Source organism: Trichomycterus rosablanca, chromosome 11 (genome assembly GCF_030014385.1).
Source record: "Trichomycterus rosablanca isolate fTriRos1 chromosome 11, fTriRos1.hap1, whole genome shotgun sequence".
NCBI classification, from domain to species: domain Eukaryota; kingdom Metazoa; phylum Chordata; class Actinopteri; order Siluriformes; family Trichomycteridae; genus Trichomycterus; species Trichomycterus rosablanca.
The window spans coordinates 1,365,003-1,389,582 of NC_085998.1; the positions used below are offsets into that span (position 1 = coordinate 1,365,003).

A 24,580-nucleotide genomic window follows, 5' to 3' on the forward strand; every position below is an offset into this window, starting at 1 on the left:
TGGAAAGACACGTCCTGTGGTCAGGGAAAAGATGTTCATCTGTTTCAGAAGGGTCAAATTATTGTCCTGCATCAAGCAGAGAAAACATCTAAGGAGAACGACTAAAATCGGGTTAAGAACTGTCCAGCGCATTATTAAAAAGTGGAAGGACAGGACATCATCTTCCAGGAAGGAATGTGGTCGGAAAAAAATCTTGAATGATGGTGATGGGCGATCACTTAAACGTTTGGTGAAATCAGATGGTAGTAAAACTCCAGTAGGGATGTTTAATAGTGACAGTAAGAGCATTTCCACACACACAATGAGAAGGGAACTTAAGGGATTGGGACTAAACAGCTATGTAGCCTTAAGAAAACCACTCGTCAGTGAGGCTAACCGGCAAAAACGGCTTCAATTTGCTAGGGAGCATAAAGATTGGACTCTGGAGCAATGGAAGAAGGTCATGTGGTCTGATGAGTCCAGATTTACCCTGTTCCAGAGTGATGGGCGCATCAGGGTAAGAAGAGAGGCGGCAGAAGTGATGCACCCATCATGCCTAGTGCCTACCGGACAAGCCCGTGGGGGCAGTGCTGGGATTCGGGGATTGCTGCAGTCGGTCAGGTCTAGGTTCAGCAACGTCATGTGCCCAGAGAATGAGGTCAGCTGACTACCTGAATATACTGAACCACCAGGTTACTCCATCGATGGATTTTTTCTTCCCTGATGGCACGGGCGTATTCCAAGATGACAATGCCAGGATTCATCGGGCTCAGATTGTGGAAGAGCTTCAGGGAGCACGAGACGTCATTTTCACACATGGATTGGCCACCACAGAGTCCAGACCTGAACCCCATTGAGAATCTTTGGGATGTGCTGGAGAAGACTTTGTGCAGTGGTCCAAATCTCCCATCATCAATACAAGATCTTGGGAGAAAAATTAATGCAACTCTGGACAGAAATAAATGTTGTGACATTGCAGAAGCTCGTGGAAACAAGAGAATGTGCCGTAATCAGAGCTAAAGGCGCTACAACCAAATATTACAGTGTGTGACCTTTTTTTTGGCCAGGCAGTATATATGTATATATATACTTAACAAAAATATAAATGCAACACTTTTGTTTTTGCTCCCATTTTTCATGAGCTGAACTCAAAGATCTAAGATTTTGTCTATGTACACAAAAGGCCTTTCTCTCTCAAATACCAACATTCCACAGGCCACAATGAACGACCTGATCAACTCTATGTGAAGGAGATGTGTTGCACTGCGTGAGGCAAATGGTGGTCAAACCAGATACTGACCCCCTCGGACCCCCCCAATACAGTAAAACTGCACATTTTAGAGTGGCCTTTTATTGTGGCCAGCGTAAGGCACACCTGTGCAATAATCAAGCTGTCTAATCAGCATCTTGATATGCCACACCTGTGAGGTGGATGGATTATCTCAGCAAATGAGAAGTGCTCACTAACACAGATTTAGACAAATTTGTGAACAATATTTGAGAGAAAAGGGCCTTTTGTGTACATACACAAAGTCTTAGATCTTTGAGTTCAGCTCATGAAAAATTGGAGCAAAAACAAAAGTGTTGCATTTATATTTTTGTTCAGTGTATGTCAGTGGCGGCTGCTGGTCTTTCAAAGAGGGGAAGCTCATTGTTGGCTTACATCATAAAATTTGTAAATTTATTTATACATAAATTCTGCCCTCAGTTCCTGTTCAAGAAAATGACCTGAAATGGGTTACAGCAGTTTGTCTTTCAACTTCACTCGCAAAATCCACGATGGAACTGAAGCTCCCAGTGATTAAGTGACGGTGTAGATCTCAAACTAGCGGTCAATCGAAACGGGATTCAGCCTTTCGACTGATCCTCCAATCATCTTGCAGAAGCTCCGCGTCCAGACCCGCCCACAGCTCCATTCACCCCCAGAGACACTCAGCGTCCGGGGGCGGGACAAAATCGTGGCATTTATCCAATGACCGGCGAGTTTCGAAGCAATGAAAAGAAACGTTCCATACAGTCCCATTAAAGTGAAGAGACGCTCAGCTTCTGCGGGTAAATGCATCGACGCTACGGGAATGTATGAGAAGTTCCAGTCAGTGGATTTGTGATAAGTATCTGATTCTGAACCAACTCGTCTTCACGATGAACGTGTTCTAATGCATTTGTAGTGAATGAAATGTTAACACAAATATTTAACCATTTAATTTTTGACATTTTAGGGGAAGCCGAGCTTCCCTTGCAGTCTTAGAGAAATTGCCATATATATACATACCTCAGTGAAACTGAAAGTCACTGATTACACTCCAACTTAAAAAAAAAAAGTAAAATATAAAACAAAAAATGCTTCATTTACTTTTTGTTCCTAAGAACTTCTAGAGGTGGCAGTAATTGTGGAGATTGTATCTTTTATATTCTTACTCTGAAGAGCAGAAGCGACATCCTCATGTTTCATCTTCTTCAGATAAAACAGCGTCATATTAAGAACATCCTCTCTCAGATGAAACTCCTCCTCCTTCGTCTTGGTCCCGTAATAGTCTGTGTTTTCTTTTCTCAGAAATGTTTTGAACATTTTCAGGTCATGCTTTACAAACCCAATGATCATCGTCTCCACATCCTTAAAACAAAACAAAGTTTACAGTTTTTATAAAATCATTAAATTATTCATTTATAATGATTATTTGAGGTGATGGCAATAAATCACCAAATCAACAATATATTGCTGTTCTGCTGCATTTGGGCCAAGACAGCCTGTCATCAGTGATGGAACAAAGAATTCTGAATTTCTACCAGCAAAGTCTAACAAAAAATGTTATAAGAAAATGTGAAGCAAAAACACGACCTAAAGCACATGAGTAATTAAACCACAGAAAGGTTATATAAGGATAAAGTTAAAGTCCCACATTAACACTACAGAAATGTACTGTTACGTTGCACAAAATCCTAAATGCAGGGGTGCTAGTAACTGTCACATGTTCTTATCATTAAATGTCCCTAATATTTTCAAAAACAGCTAATTATTTTTTATGTCCTTTACTATGTCATGACTACATGAAGAAATGTTCAGATGAGATTCTCTGTGGTGTTGATGTTGTAAATGAAAGATTAATAAAAATATAATTTATATTTCTTACATTAAAGATGTTGAAGAGAAAATCCTTGATCTTCTTCTGTAGCTTTTTATCAGATTTTTGGTCCATGCTGTCAAAATAAATTCAGTACAGATTTTATAACCAGCAGCTTAAACTGAAGTGTTCAAATCTAAATTCGTCTTGGACTCAATGTGCAGTAAAAAAAATAGAAAGCTTTCAGTTTTTTAAATTTTTATTTTAACTATTTCCATTACAAACATCCAGTTCCCTGTGACTCCTTAGAAAACTGCACTGCAATTGTGACTTTAAGTTCAGACTTAAGTCCACAATTCTTGTTTCCTACTGCTGTTTTTTTGGACTTTATCATCTAAGACCTGTTAGTGTTTGTTAGTCTTTAATTCGTCTTAATTACTGTGTTCAAATGTTATAACTATTATTTGATAATGAGGGAGTGCTTGGTTATCAAAGTTAAGTTTTGGAAAAACGTTTACACTTCTGGTTTTGCTTTCCTAGCCTAAAATTTTATTTAATAAAGGAAAGACGTTTTAAAACATCAACCATTATTGCCTCTTTAGAAGAAACAACTGCAATCAGAGGCTTTAGATAACTGAAAATCAGCTTTTAATATTGCTTTAAGTGAAACGTCATTAGCAAGCAATGAAATTATCTGAACTGCACCTGTAGTCCCAAACTGAAATCAAAATGAAACAATATTTTAAGAAGCTAACAGTGCAAGACCGGCTTCACCAAAACAACATATAAAGGCGCTTCACTTCTGTAACTGTGTGGTAACTTTCAAAGAAATATTTCATTAATATCAGGAGATACAGAGGAACTAATTATTAGTGCATTATTATGCATTCTTACTATTTCATATTATTATTATTATTGTTTTGTTATTATTATTATCATTATGATTATTATTGTTGTTATTTCAAACTTTTTCACAGCTAATAAATGAATTTTTGGTTTCTAAAGACGCCCCTGATAATAAGGATGATGATAATTATTAAAAGATAAATCAGTACCTTCTGTGAGATGATCTTCCATCATTAGAACTGATTGGCTGTTGCACTGACCGCTGACTGGATGCAGGTGAGATTGATCTTTCCTCGCTTCCACTAAAACCAGACAAACATCTAATTAGTAAATAAATCAAAAATCGAATAAAGCAAAAGTCTTTCTTAATCTCAGTGTTTATTAAAGAATTAGGCAGCAAATAAAAACTAATGTGGTAAATTATTTTATAAAATAGTAAATAAAAAGGATGAACTATTAAACTAGCCAGAGAGCTAAAAAGGACAGAGGTCAACATGAGAACTTTCACTGGATGATTTTTACACTGAATGAGTTCAGCTCAAAAAATTAAAAAAATCTTTTACACAAACAGAACTCAATTTAAACATAAAACATTTCAAATGCCTGATAGAAGAAAGTTTCTGCTGTCAAGGTCCAACAAATTCAAGGACAGTTTGTCAGTGTGATCATGTTTTATGGTAAGGTGAGACCAACATAGAGCTTTTTGTCAACAAACACCAGAGGTGGGTTTGGTACACAAGAACAGCTATGCAGAAAGGTACTTCATCACCACTGTGAAGCATGGTAATTGTTGGTATGTGGTCAAAACCTTCCCTCACCCAACCTTGAAACATTGTTATGAACTTGGCGCAATGCTCAGAAAGGGGGAGAGACAGGCCACCTCACCCCCATTCTTACACAACCGTCCTAGTTTAACTACACCTGAATCAGTATATAAAGGGGGAAAGTCGCTGGCACTGGCAGGAGCTCAGCCGTGGGACAGCGAGCATCGCCCGGCATTTCTGGGTTAAGTTGATCTCCTGCCAGAGCTGAAGGGGCTTCCCAGTTGATGAGAGGTGGGTGATGATAGCTTCATCAAGGGTGTATATACGCTTTGCAGGTAGTTTTAGGTTGTATGTAAAACTATTGTGCATTATAAAAAAGCTATTATAATCACGAATCAAGCGTGCCTGCTGTCTGACTCCTGAAAGTAAAAAATTGTGAATCATCCATAATAAAACATGTTGAACTTTATTCTTCGACCTCATTATTGATTCCAGAAAGCTTCTGTCATATTTTGAGATTGTTTTCAGATCTTACTTAATCATTGTTTTGTTCAAGTAAAACACGTTGTGGTTGGTAGAACATGGTGTGGTTGGTAGAACATGGTGTGGTTGGTAGAACATGGTGTGGATGGTAGAACATGGTGTGGATGGTAGACCGTGGTGTGGTAATTAGAACATGGTGTGGGTGGTAGAACATGGTGTGGTTGGTAGAACATGGTGTGGTTAGTAGAACATGGTGTGGTTGGTAGAACGTGGTGTGGTAATTAGAACATGGTGTGGTTGGTAGAACGTGGTGTGGTTGGTAGAACATGGTGTGGTTAGTAGAACATGGTGTGGTTGGTAGAACGTGGTGTGGTAATTAGAACATGGTGTGGATGGTAGAACATGGTGTGGTTAGTAGATCATGGTGAGGGTGGTAGAACATGGTGTGGATGGTAGAACATGGTGTGGATGGTAGAACGTGGTGTGGTAATTAGAACATGGTGTGGATGGTAGAACATGGTGTGGTTGGTAGAACGTGGTGTGGTTAGTAGAACATGGTGTGGGTGGTAGAACGTGGTGTGGTAATTAGAACATGGTGTGGATGGTAGAACATGGTGTGGTTGGTAGAACATGGTGTGGTTGGTAGAACGTGGTGTGGTAATTAGAACATGGTGTGGATGGTAGAACATGGTGTGGTTAGTAGATCATGGTGAGGGTGGTAGAACATGGTGTGGATGGTAGAACATGGTGTGGGTGGTAGAACATGGTGTGGTAATTAGAACATGGTGAGGATGGTAGAACATGGTGTGGGTGGTAGAACGTGGTGTGGTAATTAGAACATGGTGTGGATGGTAGAACATGGTGTGGATGGTAGAACATGGTGTGGTTAGTAGAACATGGTGTGGTTGGTAGAACATGGTGTGGTTAGTAGAACACGGTGTGGTTGGTAGAACATGGTGTGGTTGGTAGAACATGGTGTGGTTAGTAGAACATGGTGTGGATGGTAGAACGTGGTGTGGTAATTAGAACATGGTGAGGATGGTAGAACATGGTGTGGTTGGTAGAACGTGGTGTGGTAATTAGAACATGGTGTGGATGGTAGAACATGGTGTGGTTGGTAGAACATGGTGTGGTTAGTAGAACATGGTGTGGTTGGTAGAACGTGGTGTGGTAAATAGAACATGGTGTGGATGGTAGAACATGGTGTGGATGGTAGAACATGGTGTGGTTAGTAGAACATGGTGTGGGTGGTAGAACGTGGTGTGGTAATTAGAACATGGTGAGGATGGTAGAACATGGTGTGGTTGGTAGAACGTGGTGTGGTAATTAGAACATGGTGTGGGTGGTAGAACATGGTGTGGTTAGTAAAACATGGTGTGGTTGGTAGAACGTGGTGTGGTAATTAGAACATGGTGTGGTTGGTAGAACATGGTGTGGTTAGTAAACATGGTGTGGTTGGTAGAACGTGGTGTGGTTGGTAGAACGTGGTGTGGTAATTAGAACATGGTGAGGATGGTAGAACATGGTGTGGTTAGTAGAACATGGTGTGGTAATTAGAACATGGTGAGGATGGTAGAACATGGTGTGGTTGGTAGAACATGGTGTGGTAAGTAGAACATGGTGTGGTTAGTAGAACATGGTGTGGTTGGTAGAACGTGGTGTGGTTGGTAGAACGTGGTGTGGTAATTAGAACATGGTGAGGATGGTAGAACATGGTGTGGTTGGTAGAACGTGGTGTGGTTGGTAGAACGTGGTGTGGTAATTAGAACATGGTGAGGATGGTAGAACATGGTGTGGATGGTAGAACATGGTGTGGTTAGTAGAACATGGTGTGGTTGGTAGAACGTGGTGTGGTAATTAGAACATGGTGTGGGTGGTGATTAATAGAACATGGTATAGTAGAATAGTGGTTAGTGGTAATAAGTCAGTACCTTTTCTGAGATGTTCCTCCTGCTTTAAATTTGAAAGGTGGGGCCATTGACTGGTCACTCTTCATGAATACACCGCTGGATGCTGTAGAGGAGGGTCTGTCTTCACCCTCACTAGATACCACAGAGAGAAGAGAAGAGGTAACCAAAATAAAGGGTTCATAATTAAGAATGTAATCTTTATAGGTAATTAGTTTAGTTTACATAAAAAAAAACTTTGTGCAGGAGGTAGAACATGGTGTGGTGGTTAGTAGAACTTTGTGTGGTTAGTAGAACATGGTGTGGTTGGTAGAACGTGGTGTGGTAATTAGAACATGGTGTGGGTGGTAGAACATGGTGTGGTTAGTAGAACATGGTGTGGTTAGTAGAACATGGTGTGGTAATTAGAACATGGTGTGGTTAGTAGAACATGGTGTGGTTGGTAGAACGTGGTGTGGTAATTAGAACATGGTGAGGATGGTAGAACATGGTGTGGTTGGTAGAACGTGGTGTGGTTGGTAGAACGTGGTGTGGTTGGTAGAACGTGGTGTGGTAATTAGAACATGGTGTGGTTGGTAGAACATGGTGTGGTTAGTAGAACATGGTGTGGTGTGTAGAACGTGGTGTGGTAATTAGAACATGGTGAGGATGGTAGAACATGGTGTGGTTGGTAGAACATGGTGTGGTTAGTAGAACATGGTGTGGTTGGTAGAACATGGTGTGGTTGGTAGAACATGGTGTGGTTAGTAGAACATGGTGTGGTAATTAGAACATGGTGAGGATGGTAGAACATGGTGTGGTTGGTAGAACGTGGTGTGGTAATTAGAACATGGTGTGGTTAGTAGAACATGGTGTGGTTGGTAGAACGTGGTGTGGTAATTAGAACATGGTGTGGTTGGTAGAACGTGGTGTGGTTGGTAGAACGTGGTGTGGTAATTCGAACATGGTGAGGATGGTAGAACATGGTGTGGTTGGTAGAACATGGTGTGGTTGGTAGAACATGGTGTGGTTAGTAGAACATGGTGTGGTTGGTAGAACGTGGTGTGGTTGGTAGAACGTGGTGTGGTAATTAGAACATGGTGAGGATGGTAGAACATGGTGTGGTTGGTAGAACATGGTGTGGTTGGTAGAACATGGTGTGGTTAGTAGAACATAGTGTGGTTGGTAGAACGTGGTGTGGTAATTAGAACATGGTGAGGATGGTAGAACATGGTGTGGTTGGTAGAACGTGGTGTGGTAATTAGAACATGGTGAGGATGGTAGAACATGGTGTGGTTGGTAGAACGTGGTGTGGTTGGTAGAACGTGGTGTGGTAATTAGAACATGGTGTGGATGGTAGAACATGGTGTGGTTGGTAGAACATGGTGTGGTTAGTAGAACATGGTGTGGTTGGTAGAACGTGGTGTGGTAATTAGAACATGGTGAGGATGGTAGAACATGGTGTGGTTGGTAGAACATGGTGTGGTTGGTAGAACATGGTGTGGTTAGTAGAACATGGTGTGGTTGGTAGAACGTGGTGTGGTAATTAGAACATGGTGTGGATGGTAGAACATGGTGTGGTTGGTAGAACATGGTGTGGTTGGTAGAACATGGTGTGGTTAGTAGAACATGGTGTGGTTGGTAGAACGTGGTGTGGTAATTAGAACATGGTGAGGATGGTAGAACATGGTGTGGTTGGTAGAACATGGTGTGGTTGGTAGAACATGGTGTGGTTAGTAGAACATGGTGTGGTTAGTAGAACGTGGTGTGGTAATTAGAACATGGTGTGGATGGTAGAACATGGTGTGGTTGGTAGAACGTGGTGTGGTTAGTAGAACATGGTGTGGGTGGTAGAACGTGGTGTGGTAATTAGAACATGGTGTGGATGGTAGAACATGGTGTGGTTGGTAGAACATGGTGTGGTTGGTAGAACGTGGTGTGGTAATTAGAACATGGTGTGGATGGTAGAACATGGTGTGGTTAGTAGATCATGGTGAGGGTGGTAGAACATGGTGTGGATGGTAGAACATGGTGTGGGTGGTAGAACATGGTGTGGTAATTAGAACATGGTGAGGATGGTAGAACATGGTGTGGGTGGTAGAACGTGGTGTGGTAATTAGAACATGGTGTGGATGGTAGAACATGGTGTGGATGGTAGAACATGGTGTGGTTAGTAGAACATGGTGTGGTTGGTAGAACATGGTGTGGTTAGTAGAACACGGTGTGGTTGGTAGAACATGGTGTGGTTGGTAGAACATGGTGTGGTTAGTAGAACATGGTGTGGATGGTAGAACGTGGTGTGGTAATTAGAACATGGTGAGGATGGTAGAACATGGTGTGGTTGGTAGAACGTGGTGTGGTAATTAGAACATGGTGTGGATGGTAGAACATGGTGTGGTTGGTAGAACATGGTGTGGTTAGTAGAACATGGTGTGGTTGGTAGAACGTGGTGTGGTAAATAGAACATGGTGTGGATGGTAGAACATGGTGTGGATGGTAGAACATGGTGTGGTTAGTAGAACATGGTGTGGGTGGTAGAACGTGGTGTGGTAATTAGAACATGGTGAGGATGGTAGAACATGGTGTGGTTGGTAGAACGTGGTGTGGTAATTAGAACATGGTGTGGGTGGTAGAACATGGTGTGGTTAGTAAAACATGGTGTGGTTGGTAGAACGTGGTGTGGTAATTAGAACATGGTGTGGTTGGTAGAACATGGTGTGGTTAGTAAACATGGTGTGGTTGGTAGAACGTGGTGTGGTTGGTAGAACGTGGTGTGGTAATTAGAACATGGTGAGGATGGTAGAACATGGTGTGGTTAGTAGAACATGGTGTGGTAATTAGAACATGGTGAGGATGGTAGAACATGGTGTGGTTGGTAGAACATGGTGTGGTAAGTAGAACATGGTGTGGTTAGTAGAACATGGTGTGGTTGGTAGAACGTGGTGTGGTTGGTAGAACGTGGTGTGGTAATTAGAACATGGTGAGGATGGTAGAACATGGTGTGGTTGGTAGAACGTGGTGTGGTTGGTAGAACGTGGTGTGGTAATTAGAACATGGTGAGGATGGTAGAACATGGTGTGGATGGTAGAACATGGTGTGGTTAGTAGAACATGGTGTGGTTGGTAGAACGTGGTGTGGTAATTAGAACATGGTGTGGGTGGTGATTAATAGAACATGGTATAGTAGAATAGTGGTTAGTGGTAATAAGTCAGTACCTTTTCTGAGATGTTCCTCCTGCTTTAAATTTGAAAGGTGGGGCCATTGACTGGTCACTCTTCATGAATACACCGCTGGATGCTGTAGAGGAGGGTCTGTCTTCACCCTCACTAGATACCACAGAGAGAAGAGAAGAGGTAACCAAAATAAAGGGTTCATAATTAAGAATGTAATCTTTATAGGTAATTAGTTTAGTTTACATAAAAAAAAACTTTGTGCAGGAGGTAGAACATGGTGTGGTGGTTAGTAGAACTTTGTGTGGTTAGTAGAACATGGTGTGGTTGGTAGAACGTGGTGTGGTAATTAGAACATGGTGTGGGTGGTAGAACATGGTGTGGTTAGTAGAACATGGTGTGGTTAGTAGAACATGGTGTGGTAATTAGAACATGGTGTGGTTAGTAGAACATGGTGTGGTTGGTAGAACGTGGTGTGGTAATTAGAACATGGTGAGGATGGTAGAACATGGTGTGGTTGGTAGAACGTGGTGTGGTTGGTAGAACGTGGTGTGGTTGGTAGAACGTGGTGTGGTAATTAGAACATGGTGTGGTTGGTAGAACATGGTGTGGTTAGTAGAACATGGTGTGGTGTGTAGAACGTGGTGTGGTAATTAGAACATGGTGAGGATGGTAGAACATGGTGTGGTTGGTAGAACATGGTGTGGTTAGTAGAACATGGTGTGGTTGGTAGAACATGGTGTGGTTGGTAGAACATGGTGTGGTTAGTAGAACATGGTGTGGTAATTAGAACATGGTGAGGATGGTAGAACATGGTGTGGTTGGTAGAACGTGGTGTGGTAATTAGAACATGGTGTGGTTAGTAGAACATGGTGTGGTTGGTAGAACGTGGTGTGGTAATTAGAACATGGTGTGGTTGGTAGAACGTGGTGTGGTTGGTAGAACGTGGTGTGGTAATTCGAACATGGTGAGGATGGTAGAACATGGTGTGGTTGGTAGAACATGGTGTGGTTGGTAGAACATGGTGTGGTTAGTAGAACATGGTGTGGTTGGTAGAACGTGGTGTGGTTGGTAGAACGTGGTGTGGTAATTAGAACATGGTGAGGATGGTAGAACATGGTGTGGTTGGTAGAACATGGTGTGGTTAGTAGAACATAGTGTGGTTGGTAGAACGTGGTGTGGTAATTAGAACATGGTGAGGATGGTAGAACATGGTGTGGTTGGTAGAACGTGGTGTGGTAATTAGAACATGGTGAGGATGGTAGAACATGGTGTGGTTGGTAGAACGTGGTGTGGTTGGTAGAACGTGGTGTGGTAATTAGAACATGGTGTGGATGGTAGAACATGGTGTGGTTGGTAGAACATGGTGTGGTTAGTAGAACATGGTGTGGTTGGTAGAACGTGGTGTGGTAATTAGAACATGGTGAGGATGGTAGAACATGGTGTGGTTGGTAGAACATGGTGTGGTTGGTAGAACATGGTGTGGTTAGTAGAACATGGTGTGGTTGGTAGAACGTGGTGTGGTAATTAGAACATGGTGTGGTTAGTGGAACATGGTGTGGTTGGTAGAACGTGGTGTGGTTAGTAGAACATGGTGTGGTTGGTAGAACGTGGTGTGGTAATTAGAACATGGTAAGGATGGTAGAACATGGTGTGGTTGGTAGAACGTGGTGTGGTTGGTAGAACGTGGTGTGGTAATTAGAACATGGTGAGAATGGTAGAACATGGTGTGGTTGGTAGAACGTGGTGTGGTAATTAGAACATGGTGTGGGTGGTAGAACATGGTGTGGTTAGTAGAACATGGTGTGGTTAGTAGAACATGGTGTGGTAATTAGAACATGGTGTGGTTAGTAGAACATGGTGTGGTTGGTAGAACGTGGTGTGGTAATTAGAACATGGTGAGGATGGTAGAACATGGTGTGGTTGGTAGAACGTGGTGTGGTTGGTAGAACGTGGTGTGGTTGGTAGAACGTGGTGTGGTAATTAGAACATGGTGTGGTTGGTAGAACATGGTGTGGTTAGTAGAACATGGTGTGGTGTGTAGAACGTGGTGTGGTAATTAGAACATGGTGAGGATGGTAGAACATGGTGTGGTTGGTAGAACATGGTGTGGTTAGTAGAACATGGTGTGGTTGGTAGAACATGGTGTGGTTGGTAGAACATGGTGTGGTTAGTAGAACATGGTGTGGTAATTAGAACATGGTGAGGATGGTAGAACATGGTGTGGTTGGTAGAACGTGGTGTGGTAATTAGAACATGGTGTGGTTAGTAGAACATGGTGTGGTTGGTAGAACGTGGTGTGGTAATTAGAACATGGTGTGGTTGGTAGAACGTGGTGTGGTTGGTAGAACGTGGTGTGGTAATTCGAACATGGTGAGGATGGTAGAACATGGTGTGGTTGGTAGAACATGGTGTGGTTGGTAGAACATGGTGTGGTTAGTAGAACATGGTGTGGTTGGTAGAACGTGGTGTGGTTGGTAGAACGTGGTGTGGTAATTAGAACATGGTGAGGATGGTAGAACATGGTGTGGTTGGTAGAACATGGTGTGGTTAGTAGAACATAGTGTGGTTGGTAGAACGTGGTGTGGTAATTAGAACATGGTGAGGATGGTAGAACATGGTGTGGTTGGTAGAACGTGGTGTGGTAATTAGAACATGGTGAGGATGGTAGAACATGGTGTGGTTGGTAGAACGTGGTGTGGTTGGTAGAACGTGGTGTGGTAATTAGAACATGGTGTGGATGGTAGAACATGGTGTGGTTGGTAGAACATGGTGTGGTTAGTAGAACATGGTGTGGTTGGTAGAACGTGGTGTGGTAATTAGAACATGGTGAGGATGGTAGAACATGGTGTGGTTGGTAGAACATGGTGTGGTTGGTAGAACATGGTGTGGTTAGTAGAACATGGTGTGGTTGGTAGAACGTGGTGTGGTAATTAGAACATGGTGTGGTTAGTGGAACATGGTGTGGTTGGTAGAACGTGGTGTGGTTAGTAGAACATGGTGTGGTTGGTAGAACGTGGTGTGGTAATTAGAACATGGTAAGGATGGTAGAACATGGTGTGGTTGGTAGAACGTGGTGTGGTTGGTAGAACGTGGTGTGGTAATTAGAACATGGTGAGAATGGTAGAACATGGTGTGGTTGGTAGAACGTGGTGTGGTAATTAGAACATGGTGTGGTTAGTAGAACATGGTGTGGTTGGTAGAACGTGGTGTGGTAATTAGAACATGGTGAGGATGGTAGAACATGGTGTGGTTGGTAGAACATGGTGTGGTTAGTAGAACATGGTGTGGTTGGTAGAACATGGTGTGGTTGGTAGAACATGGTGTGGTTAGTAGAACATGGTGTTGTAATTAGAACATGGTGAGGATGGTAGAACATGGTGTGGTTAGTAGAACATGGTGTGGTTGGTAGAACGTGGTGTGGTAATTAGAACATGGTGAGGATGGTAGAACATGGTGTGGTTGGTAGAACGTGGTGTGGTAATTAGAACATGGTGAGGATGGTAGAACATGGTGTGGTTGGTAGAACATGGTGTGGTTAGTAGAACATGGTGTGGTTGGTAGAACGTGGTGTTGTAATTAGAACATGGTGAGGATGGTAGAACATGGTGTGGTAACCAAAATAGAGGTTCATAATTAAGAATGTAATCTTTATAGGTAATTAGTTTAGTTTACATAAAAAAAAACTTTGTGCAGGAGGTAGAACATGGTGTGGTGGTTAGTAGAACTTTGTGTGGTTAGTAGAACATGGTGTGGTTGGTAGAACGTGGTGTGGTAATTAGAACATGGTGTGGGTGGTAGAACATGGTGTGGTTAGTAGAACATGGTGTGGTTGGTAGAACGTGGTGTGGTAATTAAAACATGGTGTGGGTGGTAGAACATGGTGTGGTTAGTAGAACATGGTGTGGGTGGTAGAACGTGGTGTGGTAATTAGAACATGGTGAGGATGGTAGAACATGGTGTGGTTGGTAGAACGTGGTGTGGTAATTAGAACATGGTGAGGATGGTAGAACATGGTGTGGGTGGTAGAACATGGTGTGGTTGGTAGAACATGGTGAGGATGGTAGAACATGGTGTGGTTGGTAGAACATGGTGTGGTTGGTAGAATGTGGTGTGGTAATTAGAACATGGTGAGGATGATAGAACATGGTGTGGATGGTAGAACATGGTGTGGTTGGTAGAACATGGTGTGGTTAGTAGAACATGGTGTGGTTGGTAGAACGTGGTGTGGTAATTAGAACATGGTGAGGATGGTAGAACATGGTGTGGTTGGTAGAACGTGGTGTGGTAATTAGAACATGGTGAGGATGGTAGAACATGGTGTGGGTGGTAGAACATGGTGTGGTTGGTAGAACGTGGTGTGGTAATTAGAACATGGTGTGGTTAGTAGAACATGGTGTGGTTGGTAGAACGTGGTGTGGTAATTAGAACATGGTGTGGGTGGTGATTAATAGAACATGGTGAGGATGGTAGAACATGGTGTGGTTGGTAGAACATGGTGTGGTTGGTAGAACATGGTGTGGTTGGTAGAACGTGGTGTGGTAATTAGAACATGGTGTGGGTGGTGATTAATAGAACATGGTGAGGATGGTAGAACATGGTGTGGTTGGTAGAACATGGTGAGAATGGTAGAACATGGTGAGGATGGTAGAACATGATGTGGATGGTAGAACATGGTGTGGATGGTAGAACATGGTGAGGATGGTAGAACATGGTGTGGATGGTAGAACATGGTGTGGTTGGTAGAACGTGGTGTGGTAATTAGAACATGGTGTGGGTGGTAGAACATGGTGAGGATGGTAGAACATGATGTGGATGGTAGAACATGGTGTGGATGGTAGAACATGGTGAGGATGGTAGAACATGGTGAGGATGGTAGAACATGATGTGGATGGTAGAACATGGTGTGGATGGTAGAACATGGTGAGGATGGTAGAACATGATGTGGATGGTAGAACATGGTGTGGATGGTAGAACATGGTGAGGATGGTAGAACATGGTGAGGATGGTAGAACATGATGTGGATGGTAGAACATGGTGTGGATGGTAGAACATGGTGAGGATGGTAGAACATGGTGTGGTTAGTAGAACATGGTGTGGTTGGTAGAACGTGGTGTGGTAATTAGAACATGGTGTGGGTGGTGATTAATAGAACATGGTATAGTAGAATAGTGGTTAGTGGTAATAAGTCAGTACCTTTTCTGAGATGTTCCTCCTGCTTTAAATTTGAAAGGTGGGGCCATTGACTGGTCACTCTTCATGAATACACCGCTGGATGCTGTAGAGGAGGGTCTGTCTTCACCCTCACTAGATACCACAGAGAGAAGAGAAGAGGTAACCAAAATAAAGGGTTCATAATTAAGAATGTAATCTTTATAGGTAATTAGTTTAGTTTACATAAAAAAAAACTTTGTGCAGGAGGTAGAACATGGTGTGGTGGTTAGTAGAACTTTGTGTGGTTAGTAGAACATGGTGTGGTTGGTAGAACGTGGTGTGGTAATTAGAACATGGTGTGGGTGGTAGAACATGGTGTGGTTAGTAGAACATGGTGTGGTTGGTAGAACGTGGTGTGGTAATTAGAACATGGTGTGGTTAGTAGAACATGGTGTGGTTGGTAGAACGTGGTGTGGTTGGTAGAACATGGTGTGGTTGGTAGAACATGGTAAGGTTGGTAGAACATGGTGTTGTTAGTAGAACATTGTGTGGTGTGTAGAACATGGTGTGGTTGGTAGAACATGGTGTGGATGGTAGAACATGGTGAGGATGGTAGAACATGGTGTGGATGGTAGAACATGGTGAGGATGGTAAAACATGGTGTGGATGGTAGAACATGGTGAGGATGGTAAAACATGGTGAGGATGGTAAAACATGGTGAGGATGGTAGAACATGGTGTGGATGGTAGAACATGGTGTGGATGGTAGAACATGGTGAGGATGGTAGAACATGGTGTGGATGGTAGAACATGGTGAGGATGGTAAAACATGGTGTGGATGGTAGAACATGGTGAGGATGGTAAAACATGGTGAGGATGGTAGAACATGGTGAGGATGGTAAAACATGGTGTGGATGGTAGAACATGGTGTGGATGGTAGAACATGGTGAGGATGGTAGAACATGGTGTGGATGGTAGAACATGGTGAGGATGGTAAAACATGGTGTGGATGGTAGAACATGGTGAGGATGGTAAAACATGGTGAGGATGGTAGAACATGGTGAGGATGGTAGAACATGATGATGATGGTAGAACATGGTGAGGATGGTAGAACATGGTGTGGATGGTAAAACATGGTGTGGATGGTAGAACATGGTGAGGATGGTAAAACATGGTGAGGATGGTAGAACATGGTGAGGATGGTAGAACATGATGATGATGGTAGAACATGGTGTGGGTAGTAGAACATGATGTAGGTGGTGATAAGTCAGTACCTCCTCTGAGATGTTTTTCCATCATTAAAGTTATCAGGGGGGTCCATTGACTGGTCACTCTTCATGGATACATCACTGGGGGATCTGTCATCATCTTCACTAAATACCACAAAGAAAAGAGAAGAGGTAACCAACATAACGGTTCAAGATGATGAATTTAATCTTTATAGGTAATTAGTTTAGTATATACAGTCCCCTCCAAAAGTATTGGAACAGTGAGGCCAATCCCTTTATTTTTGCTGTAGACTGAAACATTTGGGTTTGACATTAAAAGATGAATATGAGACAAAAGATCAACATTTCAGCTTTTATTTCCAGGTATTTACATCTGGATCTGATACACAGTTCAGAAGATAGCACCTTATGTCTGAACCCACCCATTTTTCTTGTGAGCAAAAGTATTGGAACATGTGACTGTCAGGTGTGTTTTGTTACCCAGGTGTGTCCTGTTACATTGATTATTTAAACAATAAATAGCGCTGAACGTCTACGCTCAGTTTCAGATTTGGGTTTTGCCTGTGCAGACTGTGCATTTATAGTTAGAGGAGTAACCAGCATGAAAACCAGAGAGCTGTCTATGGGTGAAAAACAAGCAATTGTGAAGTTGAGAGAAGATGGAAAATCAATCAGAGCCATTGCACAAATATTGGCCATAGCCAGTACAACCATTTGGAACGTCCTGAAGAAGAAAGTCGTCACTGGTGTACTCAGTAACAGATGTGGAACAGGTAGACGCAGGAAAACAACAGTAGTTGATGACAGAAACATTGTGCGAGCTGTAAATAAAGACCCTAAAACAACTGTTAGTGACATCAGCAACAACCTCCAGAGGGCAGGAGTGAAGGTATCACAATCTACTGTTCACAGAAGACTTAATGAACAAAAGTACAGAGGCTTCACCAGAAGAGAAAGAGAGAAAATGAATGAGGCGAGGCGCGAACCCCGGTCGCCTGCGTGCAAGCCAGTCGCTCTAGCCGCCGCGCTATTTAGGCGCTGAAGAAACAAGAGAAAAAGGACGCTTATCAAGCGCCGATGTGAGAACGCCTCGGGAATAAAACTTCCCAAAGGAAAAAGCCCCGATGAAACGGGACGCGGAACGGGATCAGCGGCAACCTCGGGACAGAATAAAAAAGAGAGAACAGGTAATGTCACTTATGCGGATTCGAACCAGAGCTGCAGGCTTCCCAAGCGAGCGCTCAACCTGTCGCGCCACCCTGTCGCGCCACCCTGTGGTTCACGAAACCAGTAACACTGAACAGTGTAAGCGCTAAGAAACCGGCACGTAGCAGCCACACTGCAGCTTGCTGCTTACCGCACCGTTAGCGCTAATGCTAACGAAGAGAAACAATAACAGCGAGAGGGCTGTACGGCGTCGCACCACACTTTCCCTAATCGGAAAGAAAGCAAAAGGCTATCTACCTCGGCCTTGCAGCCTACACACCCAACCGACCTTGAGCCGCCTGGGCTAACTGTCTGGCCCTGGAAAAAGTGTGGACGAGCCATTAAGGAGAAAGACAACAAAAGGTGCGACACCCGCTGCTGTGCAGAGCTGGCTTAAATAAGCCAGCCCACAGCTGCGGGTGATCAGCCCTAATTGGAAGGCCTGTTATTTAAGGTCTTCCTTTGCTGAGCTCTGTAATGCCTGCTTCGCCTGGAACCCGGGGTAGGTTCACCAGCTACCACAGGCACCCTAATACCCAAAACAAACACCAACTGAAAGAGGCTGCAGTAAAAGCCTGGAAAAACATCACTAAAGAAGAATGCAAAAGTTTAGTGATGTCAGTGGGTCAGAGGCTTGAGGCAAGTAAATGCAAGCAAAGGATTTGCAACTAAATATTAAGTCTTATTCACTTTAATCTGTTTTAAGTTTATTTGTCCCAGTACTTTTGCTCACAAGAAAAATGGGTGGGTTCAGACAAAAGGTGCTATCTTCTGAACTGTGTATCAGATCCAGATGTAAATACCTGGAAATAAAAGCTGAAATGTTGATCTTTTGTCTCATATTCATCTTTTAATGTCAAACCCAAATGTTTTCAGTCTACAGCAAAAATAAAGGGACTGGCCTCACTGTTCCAATACTTTTGGAGGGGACTGTACATACATATGAACTATTTGGTCTCTTTATATTTATATTATGTTAGGACGCTTACTCATGAGAAGTGGGAAAACCGCTTTCGCGTTGTCCGTGCTGTTGTTTTATATGGTACGTGGCAGTGATGTGCACTTTTGCTGGTTTGGACGATTTTTGCGAAAGTTCACCTGATTGAACTTTGACCCAGTTTGTCACTGACCTTTTTAAAGCTCCTTCAATGAGATGAACTGTTTGATATGAGGCGGTAAAAGTGACTCAGGCTGTACGAATGATGCTTACCATGACTTATTGTAGTAAAACAGCGAGTGAGGAATGTGATTAGTGGAGGAACTTATGAGCAGTAATAATGAAGAGAAGTTTAGTGCTCCTGTCTCCTTCTTTTACTACATTAAACCACGTTAAGCTTTATTCTGAACCAGAAGCGTTTTAGACTCTGGGAGAAGCTGATTCTGATTCTCACCATTTCTCAGAAGCTGGAGCTGCAACACAAGTTTAAAAGTGAAACAGGGAGGAGAATCCAGATAAACACAGATACATGTGGAGCTGTAACCCTGGATCCGAGTCCCATGTAATACTTTGTTTAGTGATTTTGTCTCATCTGTCAATTAAGTTGCAGCAAATGTACAGAAAATGTAGCATTAAAATCTGTACTTAATATATAATATTATATAATTTCAATGGAGTGGACAGAGTAGCTCCTTAACACATAACCAGCTAGTTAAACTAACGTTAGCAATGTTAAGGAGCCAGTGAACCCTGTAAAACTCACCGTAACATGTCATTGAACCCACTGAAAAGGAAAGGTTGACTGTAAGCTCCACCCACAAAGAAACCTCATAGGTTTAGTTAGCACAATGAGCGACCAATCAGAATGCTCTTTTTATCACTCTCTCACTTTGTCTGTGTGTATAAAAGTAAATCCCTTGGATCTGCTTTCTCAAAAACTGTCATCACTAAGGTACAAAGGAAAAGCTGGATGAATGAAGGTCAGCAGTACAAATTCTCACCTCTGACTATCACGCTGCTCCTCCTGGAGATTCATCTTAGAGTTCTGGAGCTCCTCACACTGCTCCTCCTGGAGACTCATTTTTTCTCCTCCGGGAGCTTCTCACGCTCCTCCGACGACACTGTTTCAGAAAAACCAAAACCTTTAGTCACCCAGTAAACACCAACTTCATCCTGACGTGAAAGAAACAGGGAAACATTAAGATAGTTGAGATAAAATTATTTCTAATAAATGATTCATCAATTAAATACCAACAGTTTATTATAATATAATTAAAAACACCTTAGCACTCACAGCAGTGAAGCAGTTTCAATCTCACACATTACTGACTATGTCTGGGGGAACAGCCTAGACATTAGGAGGTCTCTCAGTGCCACTCGCAAGCTCGAATAACAATAGAGGGTTCCATCAGGAATTTAATTCTTTTTAATAAATGATTCATCAATTAAATACTAACTGTAACACTGAAATCCTCTGTGTGCTCTGGTGCTCCTGATGTGCCACGCCCCCCTCTCCATGAGCACATTCTGTCTCCTGCCACACCCTAGCTCATGATTGGTTCCCCTGAACTGATTAGCTCCAGCTGCCCTCCATAAAAGAGGAAAGCTGGAGGACTCATTGTGAACTATTGTCTTTGACTCTGATTTTGACTGCGCCATGTTCCTTGTTTCATATTATTTGGTATGTTGTGTTTCTGTTCATGTTTAGTTGACCTATTTAGCCTAGTTTTGCTATTGTTTACTCTGTTAGTCATGTTTGCTATGTTTGCCTAGTTTTGTCTTGCCTTAGTTAGCTGTGTTTAGTCTAGTTTCGCCTTGTTTGTTGTTTACTGTCTTTGGTTTAATAAATATCCTTGTTTAGTTCATCTCTGTGTGTGTGTCCGTCCCTTTGTCTCGTCCCTTAGCCCCGCGTTACACTAACAGTTTATTATAATATCATAAAAACCGCCGTGTGATTTGGTTTTTGGTCAGCGGTGTGTTTATGCGTCACACCCAGCCGGACCCACAGCGACCCTCACCAAAATAAAGTGCCAGAAAAATGAAAATCAAATGAAATAATAATAAAAAAAATATTCTACATCAATAAATCCAAATTTAATTTAATCTGTGAAGTATCTACAAACAGAAACATTTTATTATACAGTGTTTGTGATATATACGTTTATTCTCTTTATAAACTGCAATTTACACCAAATTTGACCAAAATACATTAAAACTTACTGCAAAGAATCACCCAAACACACAGTACATGACATGATTGTTTAGCTTCACCTCCTTCTATACACAGTGGTTTAAGAGTTTGAAGTGATTTAAACTAGGTGTAAACTCCAGCCACCCCATTAGACATAGCCAATCATGTTTGTGTAGACGCCCAGCCAGCCAATAACACCTGCTGAGATTTGAACCTGGATCTCAGAGGTGGTGGCCTAAGAGACTTCTGTGTCACTTCATCAGAATAAAAAATAAAACTAAGAATTGAAGGCTACACACCACCTACTATAAAATCAGATCGGTGTATTTTATGACAGTTACAATATAATCTTTGCCTAAACAATAAGATGAAAATCCATTTATGGCTATCAATGGTTTTTAATGATTACCAGTGATTTATTTTTATTTCCCCATTTGTTTTTCTGTTTCAGGTTTTCCACAGCAGTATCCAGAAGAACTGATAAATAACACATTTAGAACACGTGTATAAAGAATGAAGTTATTTCTTTTTTTACTTTCAGATGTTTAATATAATAAAATTTTAATCATAAATAGAATCTGAAACAGTACAGTGAGTATAAATGGGCCACAGCGTCTGTGTATCTACATATAATAACTTATTTACACGTCATATCTAAAGCACTATTAACACTCACAGCAGTAAATCTTCCTGCCCTCCACCCTACCCCTGAGATCCAGGGTTCATATTTCAGCATGACTGACCACAGCAGATGGGACAATAGGCTTGTCAGTGTGATATCTCAGTGCCACTTCCAAACTCAAATAACAATAAAGAACATTGCACTTAAAAACTGCCAAACCTCATGAGGACCACAATGATTTTTTTTTTAGCTTTTTACAGGATCCACATATTTAACAGCATTTTTGGATCAACCTGCTTGTGTGAATCAGAACCATGTGAAAATAATGTCAGTCCACCCTTACTGATGAACACTTGAGAATCAGCAGCTACTGTCCAGACTACATAAACCTAACTGATACCATTCAGAGTACAACCCCAAATCAGAAAAAGTTGGGACAGCATGAAAAATGCAAATAATATAAAAACACAGAGTTTCTTACATTGACTTTGACGTTTATTAGATGTCAGACAGGATGAAGCTGAGATATTTCATCTTTTATCTGCTCAACTTCATTTCATTTATTAATAAACATCCATTCCTGCATTTCAGACCGGCAACACATTCCAAAAAAAGTTGGGACAGTAAAGCATTTACCACTTTGTAATGTTGTCGTTCCTTTTCACCACTTAAAAGAGGTTTTGGCAGCGAGGAGAGCGAGTGATTTAGTGTTTCAGCTTTTATTTTGTCTCGTTCTTCCTGCAAACACGTCTTAAGATGTGCAGCAGTACGGGGGGTCGTCGTCGTTTCAAAATTCTCCACACGTTCTCTATTGGGGACAGATCAGGACTGCAGGCAGGCCAGTCCAGTACCTGTACCCTTGTACCATGTCTTTGTAATGTGTGCAGCAGGTGGATTTGCATGGTCTTGTTGAAAAATGCTGATGGAAGATCACGAGCGTTCAGATTAAACTCGCACCCTTGGCCTTTACACACTGAAATTCCTCCTGAGTCCTTGAGTGGTTTAATGATATTCTGCACTGTAGAGGGAGAACATGCAAATCCCTTCCAATCTTTCTTTGAGGTTCATTGTTTTTAAACATTTCAATCATTTTCTCACACATTTGTGGACAGACTGGATCCTCTGATCATCTTTACTTATCAGAGACTCTCAGCCTTTCCTGGATGCTGCTTTGTACCAAACCATGATCACAATCACCTGTTTAACATCACATCATTATTTAGTGTTTCCACCTCATTACTAGCCATTTTCATTTACATTTTCATCATTTAGCAGCCGCTTTTATCCAAAGCGACTTACACAATGAGCTGAACACGATGAGCAATTGAGGGTTAAGGGCCTTGCTCAGGGACCCAACAGTGGCAACTTGGTGGTGGCGGGGCTTGAACCGGCAACCTTCTGTTTACTAGTTCAGCACCTTAACCACTAAGCTATCACTAGCCCTAAATTACCCCCGTCCCAACTTTTTTTGGAATGTGTTGCAGGCCTGAAATGCAGGAATGGATGTTTATTAATAAATGAAATGAAGTTGAGCAGATAAAAGATGAAATATCTCAGCTTCACAATATCATAGCTTGTAAATCATCAGAATAAGATCAGTGTAATTTTTCAGTCACTTGCCCTGTAAAGCTGAATATCAACACAGGAAGTGCATTTTAAAAAGCTTTTTATAAAGTAGATCAAGGTGACCTGTCAACTAATAGAAGATCTCAAGCTCGAAAGTATGGACACCCCTGGTGTGGAACATTTCTAAATCTGTGTGTTTTATATGATTTGTAGTTATATAGAGTGTTTGTAACAGAATGTTCAGTCTAATAAAAGTTCATTCTCAAGTAACTTCCTGTTCGTAGCTTCTTATTTAATCCCAGATTAAATGTAAAGCTGATTAAATGGTTCATATCTGTATTAAATGTGAATGCTGGGTAAGTTTGAGTCGGATCTGGATCAGATGGAATAATGTTCACTGTAATCTGGTGTTTAGTGTGATGGGCGTTTACATATCCACCACCAGAGAATAAAAGATAACGGGTCAGATCCACTTTAGATCCACATACTGACACCGACTCCATTTTCTATGTGGGGAATCGAAGCAGAAATTAAAACCAGTTAAATTAATTTATTAATTCCAGTCTGTGAGAGTAATTATTGGAGATTAAACCAGTTTGAACTCAATCTAACATGCCAGTGTTTACAACCGTTTTTGTTTAAAAATAATTAGATAATAAAACACATACACATGCACAATCTTTTCTAAGTACAGCAGCAGATTAAAGCCAAACGTGTTTTTATTTAATTTTATTTTTAGTAAAAAATAAGATTTACTTTCGCTTTCACACCCTGAAAAAGTTTTTATTGTCTGTTCTCATTTCATAAAAGAACAACTGAATAAAACGAAAGGATTAGAATTATATCAGAATTATATTAGAATTCGACATGTTAAACTGCTCACCTTCAGCAGCAGCAGCAGTGAGGATCCAGCTCTCTCTCTCTCTCTCTCTCTCTCTCTCAGATTTCTTCTCGTTCCTGTTCTTCAAGTTTGTGAATCCGGTTTATACTCTGGTAAATAGTTTACAATTGAACATTTCATACTCCATAAAACAAAACACAATGTAAATAAGTTAAGATGAAGGCGAAATAACATTCAGTGTAATGATCAAAAACATCTGTACTGGTACTTTCCACATGATCTTGCATAATCACTGTAAATTTAGCAGAAGTGAACTGTTACTCTTGGACTTCAGCCTGTAACTCCCCCCAAAAAACTCCTCCTCTCCTAAATGCTGCAAATAACTTTAAACAAGACTTGGAAATGCAACCAACAAACAGCACAGAGGGTCAACACCTAAATATAACAGCTCATTTCTTAATCACAACCCTCTCTATAAATAATCCCACCACAAACTCCATGTACGGTACACTGCACCTGTGTCCCACAGCGGGTGGAACTTGACATGAAGTTAGCAAAGTTAGCAATAATAAGATAAGGTCTACCCATTTATAGCAATTAAGCATCTGAGGGTTAAGGGCCTTGCTCAAGGACCCAGCAGCAGTG

At 41.7% G+C, this 24,580-nt stretch overlaps 1 protein-coding gene across 1 annotated transcript in view; it reads right to left on the reverse strand.

Moving 5' to 3' along the window:
* Positions 1-24,102, reverse strand: part of LOC134323206 (uncharacterized) — a 69,625-nt gene extending 45,523 nt beyond the window's left edge. Inside the window, exons 1-9 of the mRNA XM_063004657.1 lie at positions 23,978-24,102; positions 19,717-19,836; positions 16,618-16,716; positions 15,387-15,497; positions 10,236-10,346; positions 7,066-7,176; positions 4,097-4,189; positions 3,111-3,177; positions 2,398-2,593 (exon numbers count right to left, since the gene is read on the reverse strand). Coding sequence (XP_062860727.1) covers positions 2,398-2,593; positions 3,111-3,177; positions 4,097-4,189; positions 7,066-7,176; positions 10,236-10,346; positions 15,387-15,497; positions 16,618-16,716; positions 19,717-19,796 — 868 coding nt within the window. The 5' untranslated portion in view covers positions 19,797-19,836; positions 23,978-24,102. The remainder of the gene's footprint in view (positions 1-2,397; positions 2,594-3,110; positions 3,178-4,096; positions 4,190-7,065; positions 7,177-10,235; positions 10,347-15,386; positions 15,498-16,617; positions 16,717-19,716; positions 19,837-23,977) is intronic.
* Positions 24,103-24,580: the final 478 nt, after the last annotated feature.